Below are 7548 nucleotides of genomic sequence, written 5' to 3'. Positions count from 1 at the left end.
AAAGAAACTTGCAAAAACATTAACTAAATAGCACAGCGATTTCTAACTCAGTAAGTGGCCTCCTGAATATATCCTCAACCGGTGTTTTAACATAGGACAGAAAAAAAAAATCACTTTTTCAAAGGTCTTGTCATAAAGCAGCAACAGTTAAGGAATGGTAGATCTTTCAGAGGATTTATTTTAATAGCCAATATTTTATGTCAAGAGATTGGAAATTTCATATTCATGTTGCCAGTATAATTTCTGCTATAATTAATTGACCTAATTATTGTTTTCCTTGCTGAAAGCTTAGAGGCGTACCAGAGGAAGGATCACTTTACCCATGACTGACTTATTTCAGTCTTCCACAAACATCTCCTCCTGGTCACAACTGAAAATAGATATTCAGACAGTTATGTTATTGGTTTGAGCAGCTCAGTTGTTTTTAGGATCTCCTGGCATCTTAAGATCAGAACAGATGCTTGTCTTTTGATGAAGCAACTTTTATACTGGAGTAAGTCAGCAGATTTTTACATAGCTGCTCCTTACTTACCTTGCTCCAAAAGCAATCTCAACCCAAAGAGTATCAGTCCAGCTTGGTGGTTTTTTTTAGAAAGGTCCTCTGAAATCAGGCTTCTTAGCCTAAAGCTGAGCACCAAATTACAGTAGCTCAGTTCCCCAGACTGTGAGCATTTAAAAAACTTCTGCTGACCTCAGCGTAAGCTCTAACATATTCTACTGAAAAGAGGCCATTTGGTTAAATGCCAAAAATTGGAGCGTAATTTTAGACTTCTACTTTTAGAGTCTTGCTTTTGCTGTAAAGCAGTCCATGATGCTGTCTCAGTTGCAGGACTTGGATGCAGAATACATATAGTCTAGTGAGATTCTTGTATACGGCCCCTCTGCATCTCATAACTAAGGCTTGGATGATCATATGCAAAAGGATTCCCTGCTACAGTGAGCCAGCTTCCCTTTTTGATCACGGTTCCCCTCAGATAACCTTGAGTTTCCACCACTGCATGAAACTATCTCAGTTCATCAACAGAGGAGCTACTTTTTACAGTGACACTAAGCGTAAGTGATGCGAATGCCTGGGAAGCACAAAACAAAACCCTCTCTCTCTCTCAGAATAGGGAGTTTATAAACAAGAGACAGATACATATTGGTGCTTGCATGACGCACCTTGCACAAAACACGGTTGACACTATCAGGACTATCCAATTACTTCCTGTATAGACATTGTTCCGTCGTTTTTGGTTTTACCACTTGGATATAGCAACAGTCAGTGCCTAAAAACAGGTGTAACTGAATCAATAACCAACTGCTGAAACATCTTGCTGGATGGAAAATCAATATCACCAAGAGTCTAAAAAAAATGCCTTGGGGTGCAACGTGTGAAAGAGGATGCAGCAGCAAACTGCCCCGTACTGCATTGCATTCTTCCAATGCATTGTGACTGTGGAAACATCGTATTTCTTTACCTGCTGTGGACCCAGTTCATCCAACTTAACTGAGATAGTAAACCTGAATCTAGGTCTAAATCAGGATCACAGCCACCCATGGTCCCTTGAATACTTAGACACTCCAGAGGTAATTCAGTGCATCTAAGACTTTAAACACTCTCTGGAGGTATTTTCTTCTCTCTGTTAGGTACAGAAGGAGCTGAAAGTAATGTGCTAGATTGCGACTTCATGAATCCAAGATGAATCTACCAGCTGCTAGTCACTGCTAATGTCTTTTTTTTTCTAAAGCTATTCATTTTGAAAAAAAAGATGAGCAACAGCCAACTGAAGTGATAACTGCCCCATATCGGGATGCTAAAGCAGTGGTTTTTTGACAGCTGTCAGCCAGGAACCCTGCTCTGTATGAGGCAGTCTGTCATCAATTTTTGATATCTTTCATTCCATCGGAAGACCACAAGGCTATAAAGCTAGAAAGACCTAGGAAAATTCATCTAGCCTTTCTCTCCTGCTCTAGGACATGTTCATCTCTACGTCATCCCAGACAGATATCTCACTAACCTTTTCTTAAACCCATGATGACGGCTCCAAGACCCGTCCAGACAACCTATTCAGTCATCCAACTATTGAAAAGCTGTTTTATTGTATAACCTGGATCTTTCTCATTGAGATTGAAGTCCATTATTTCCTGTCATTATTTCCACATGGAGAACAGATTGTTCCCTTCCACTTTGTAACAGCCTTTTATGTATTTGAAGTCCATTATCAAGTCCTTCCTTGCCTATTATTTATGACCTACACAGCACCAATTGGTTGCAGGGGCTTTACAGACAAAATTAGATAGTCCTTAAGTGCTTAAATCCTGTCTTCACCTATCCTGTAACAATCATTACAAAAGGATGTAGGAAAAAGGACAGAAGTACAGGGCTACAGCTGAGACACCATGAACTTATTTGAGAGGGCAGAACTCTCAGATAGAAGATTTGCTCTTGTAGCTTTTTTAACGCTGACTGAATGTAAAGAGACATTCTGAAAGAGGTGGTTTGCAGAGCAGAATGAGGGCAATGGATGGTTCAAGAGGGAATGGTATGCTGAAAGCCATATAAAGGAAAAAATAGAGTGTACCAGAGAGTGAGAAACTTCAGAGGAAAGAGAAGAGTCAGCTAAGAAGCTTTATGGTCAACATCATGACTGAAAGCTGGTGGGATGAGATGGAGGCAACAGGAACCAGCAGGCCACTCTCTGTTACTGCCCTTGCTTTCACCTCTTTGCAGTCAATTGACTGGTGGCCAAGCCCATGGTTTTGTCCCTGTGTCCCCATGACAGATGGGAGTGGCAGTGGCCATTACGATAATGGAGGAGACCAGAATCTACCTCCAAACCCCATCCAGGTTATTTATAGAACTTGAGATCATTCAACTTACTTTCCACATTGATCTTGGCTTGGGTCTTGTCATCAGGACTCTCACAGCAGTAGAAGCCCCTGTCTACAAAGGAGATGTCCTTAACCACCAAGGTATGCTTTGTTCCCTCAGCTTTGATCTCTATTTTTTCACCGGGCTTCAATACGATGCTATTTCTCATCCACTTCACCTCTGCAGGTTTGGTCAGCTCTACCTCCAAGGTCACTGTGTCCCTCTCTTCAACTGTTCTGGGTTCCAGTTTCTTCTTGAATGAGATTGAGGCCTCTGCCAGAGAAGAAATATTAGTAAAAATGTAGAGGATCCAGAAAACAGGCTTTCAGAGAAAATTAAAATGGTGGCTCATGTATCTCCAGTCTCAATGCATTCTGGGCATCCCTATTTAACGATACAAAACCAGAATTTCCCTATTGCTAATATAACTGGTCAGAGGGAAGGCCACATAAAACAACGTAGGTCATAGCATCAGTGACAGCCTGTCAAAGCGGCATTATTGCTTCTTACCTCGGACTCTGAGGTTAGCTGTGCTTTCTACACCCTCAGCATTGGCAGAGATTTCAGCTGCATCTTCCAGTGTCAGATCAGTGATGGTGAGGCTATGGCTGGTGTCCTTCTGCGAGATCACATACTTCTTGCTGGCTTCAATCTTGACACCGTTCCTGAGCCAAGTGACCACAGCATCACTGGGAGAGACGGTGCACTTGAACACAGCCTCTTTTCCTTCCTCAGAGACCACACTGTTGAGACTTGTAACGAATTTTACCACTCTGGGAGCTGATGGATAGGAATAAAACATTTAGAAGCGTGTCTTTGAGACGTGGCATAAGCACCTTCGAGAAACCAAGAGCTTTGATGATTTTATCAGAAGCATCAATTTTTATTACTTAGAGTAAGTGGTCACAATAATAGATCATAATGTTTCCCATGTCTGAGTAAGTTTTGTGTATAAAGTTGCCAGAAGAGAGAGACAAACAAAAAGGGAGGAAAAAAAATCCTGTCTTAGATTTGGGATACTTAAATCCAGCCTCAAATGCAATATGAAGGTCAATTTGCCCACAAATTAAGAGACTGGAGCTCAACAGGTCTCAAAATCAGTGTGTTCTTCACAAATAGAAGTTCTACTGAGAGAGAGAGAGAGGGAGTGGAGTTTTGTATTTTGCTGTCAACGCAGGAGACAGCACAAACATGTGAACAAACTCAGCTTTGCAGAGTTGTAACGGCTGAGGTGACAATGTAGGATCCCTCTACATTGTCACCACTAGAGACATACCTTTGGGAGTGATGGTAATGCTGCTCTTGTCATCTCTGGACTCGCAGGAGTACTCTCCCTCATCCTCAGCCCGGATCCCTGTTATTGTCAGGGTTCGTTTGACCCCCTCCTCATGAATCTGGAAACGCTTGCTGGGCTTGATCTCAACTCCATTCCTGCGCCACATCACCTTCCCTTTGGCATGGCTCACATCACAGGTCAAAGAGACGCTGCCTCCAATCTCAGCATTAACAGCTTCAAGTTTTTTGGCAAACTTCACTGGGATTTCTGAGATCCAGAAGTATTAAAAACAATGAGAAAGGAAAAGGTAAGAAATCTGTTCTAAGAAACTGATTATGGCCAACTTTAGTAAATAAAGAAGTAAATAAATACTTTAACGAACCAACCCTAGGACATATTTGGGGATCAGGGTAGACAGAAACAAACCAGAGAGGTGGAAATTTAGGGAGATTCCTTTGACATGTTATTTTAAAATCACTGTCATTCTGTAAAGCAAGAACAGTGTCTTAAAACATGATTGGGTATTGCCTGCCTTTCTTTCTAATCTTTCACCTGCTGAGACCACGGGGTATTTTTACACCAGAGCCCGATTTGCCTGACTGCGTGTAAAAATCTGTAACGATGCATGAGCCACTTGTGTCTCTTCTGTCACTGGAGACACAGCAAATGGAGTCAGAGGAATCCGGGCTGTGATTTCTCTCACCCTGAAGGAGACATGTCAATAGGTGGGATGTATCATGACCTATTAGCAACCACTCCTCTGCAATGACTCCGAAGAGAGCTGAGGGGGTGCATCTCAGCTGCAAACATCTCCAGTGTGGGTGTCTGAAGAGAAAGGAGCAGACCTTTACTCTGGGACATCACCCCTCTCATCCCCATCTGTGGACCAGCTGTACTTCATCTTTCTTGTCAATTTATAGCCTTCGCCTTGACTAGGGAACAGCATTCCAGGTGCACCGTCCCACAAACAGAGGAGGATATGATTTAGGTCCTGTTTCACTGGGTGACTAACTCACAAATCTTCTCCTCACACAACATCCCTCTACATCCTCATCGCTTTGTCATGCTGGTGAGGAGAGTGGGGAGGAGCTAAGGCTCTGCCATGCCCCAGCTACTGGTGTTAGGAGACAGAAACTGCGTGATGAGAGTGGGGAGCAGACACCAGGAGAATCACCCATCATAGGCTTCCTTGTTCCCCTGAGCGGACAGCCAAGGACAAAAACTGGGTATTTGGAAGGAGGAGGACTTTGCCAGCTCATGGTGGAGCAGCCACAGCAGCTGCAACATCAATGTAAGCCTTGAGGTTGGAACAGATTTAGAGAGAGTTTGGACTTCACCTCCATCTTACCATGAGAGAAGTGTAGCTGTTGGGTTGGGACATGACCCGCGTGCTGCTCTCTACTCACCTTTCACCTGTACTTTGAACTCCTGCTTGTCACTCTTTGTCTGGCAAGTGTACACAGCAGTGTCTGTGCTCTCAGCCAGGTTCACTGTCAGGGTCCTGGATGCCCCCTCACTCTTGATCTCATATTTCTTGCTCGCCTTGATTTCTGTTCCATCCTTGAACCACTTTACTGCAGCAGTTTCAGGTGTCACTGAAGTAGTCAGTGTGATACTTTCATGCTCTTGAACAATGAGAGGCTCTTTCTGGACAACTTTCTTTTCAAATTTGGCCTCTGGTTCTAGGAAAGACATTAAAATAGAAAAACTAATAACTTTATGCTCAAACCCTTGACACAGCCATTTTCAATTACTCTCTCTTTGTGACTCACAACACCAGCTCTTCCATCATCTGTAATAACCCAGGGAATATAGCTGAATATTTGTGGCTGGTGTAATCTTTTGCTGAGTGGGAAGAAAGAAAATGATCTGTCAGGCAACCCAGAACTTCTGCTTACAAGAGAAACAAAGGAAAGGAAACACAACTATACGTTTTATCCACTGCCCACAAAAATCCTGTTTCTTAGAAGTAAAATGACCTGCATAATAATTTCATCTCCCATTTTCAGGGTTTTAAACCTAATTAAGAAGAAATATTAGTACACTACACCAGAACTTATGGCCTGTTTTCTTTTCTGCTTGCTCTATTCCCTTTCTCTTGGCTTCTTCTCTACCTTGTACAATGCTTTGCTGCAAAACTGGGCAGTTTTGGAGCACACACAGCAGTAGACCGGCTTTTCTTAGTCATCTTTCTCCATAGCTCTATTTCTGCTCTTCAAAACTTCCCGCTTCTACTTTCAGCTCCCCACCACTTAAGAAGGTTGGGTGACGGGGTGTGCAAAGGAGACACTAAGCAAAAAAGTATATAACATTTCCACAGCCAAAAAAAAGTCTTCAGCCAAATTTCCCACCTCTACACTGATAGATTAAAAATGCCAAATTATTGTGTGATGTGGTTCATTGATGTTGCTCCAGGGGAAATTATGGCTGCATCGTGGCCACTGGGTAGGGAATATCCAGTTTTTCTCTAAGCCAGTCAAAAAGCTGCTTAGGTGAGTACTCACCAGTTGGTTCCACCCTGAAGGTCAGCTTCTGGCCTGCAGCCTCACAGATGTATTCTCCAGCATCTTTCTTCTCCAGCTGCTCTATAACCAGACGCCGGGTTTTGCCCACAGTTTCTATTTTGAATTTTCTAGAGGAAACAAGCAGTCTTCCATCCTTGTACCATTTTACTTCAGTTGCATCCTGTGTTACCTCACAGCTGAGGGTGGCACTTTCTGTCAGGACAGCATTCACCTCCTTCTGGACCTTTTCCTGGTTTATAAATGCAGGCTTTGGCTCTGAGTGCAGAAAAGGAAGAAAATATTGATTGAAGGATTAAAAGGAAATCGATCTTACATATTTCTATGCAGATGTTGGGAAAATATTTAGGTTGCCACCTGCCAAAACTGATTGCCTTCACTGGGCAACAACTACCCTTGCATGTGACCAAATCACAATTTGGAAACTAGTGAAGCAAAAGCCTAGGAATGGAAAGGACCAAGAGGGTCCTTGACATCAATCCCATGGTTGCAAACCACAATGCAAAAAATATTTAGTTCAAGCATTCCCAAAGAACATCTGTGCTGCATATCACAAAAAGCTCCCAAATTCCTTTTACTAAAGACCTACAGTGAAAAGTCAAGGTCACAAATATAGCACTGTGGGCTTCCTGAACAGACTTCATGGTCTCTTCCACTATCACAAACATGACTGTCCAAGGGGCAAAGGAAATATGATCTCCCCATAGTGCTCAGGTAGCCAGGATCGTGGCTAACAAGGTACCCAAGATTGTTTACACTGTCAACACACCCTTTGACATCACATGCTTAAAGTAGTTTGGGCACCTTGTGAATCCTGTTCCAAGAGACCAATTAGTGGGAATCTTTTATGACAAAGGGAGAGTTAACACCTGGCAGAAGAAGTAAAGCATCTCAGA

General features: G+C 42.8%; 1 protein-coding gene across 1 annotated transcript in view; it reads right to left on the bottom strand.

Annotated features, from left to right (window-relative positions):
• Positions 1 to 6910, bottom strand: part of LOC104628345 (obscurin-like) — a gene marked incomplete at both ends in the record, with an annotated part of 18775 nt that extends 11865 nt beyond the window's left edge. Inside the window, 5 exons of the mRNA XM_010296894.1 lie at positions 2864 to 3127; positions 3365 to 3634; positions 4131 to 4397; positions 5537 to 5812; positions 6635 to 6910. Of these exons, the coding sequence (XP_010295196.1) occupies positions 2864 to 3127; positions 3365 to 3634; positions 4131 to 4397; positions 5537 to 5812; positions 6635 to 6910 (1353 nt within the window). The remainder of the gene's footprint in view (positions 1 to 2863; positions 3128 to 3364; positions 3635 to 4130; positions 4398 to 5536; positions 5813 to 6634) is intronic.
• Between the last annotated feature and the right edge of the window lie 638 nt (positions 6911 to 7548).

This window comes from Phaethon lepturus, unplaced genomic scaffold, assembly GCF_000687285.1.
Source record: "Phaethon lepturus isolate BGI_N335 unplaced genomic scaffold, ASM68728v1 scaffold30231, whole genome shotgun sequence".
NCBI classification, from domain to species: Eukaryota; Metazoa; Chordata; class Aves; order Phaethontiformes; family Phaethontidae; genus Phaethon; species Phaethon lepturus.
The sequence above is the reverse complement of the archived record's forward strand: the minus strand, read 5'-3'. Positions and strand labels throughout refer to the sequence as shown.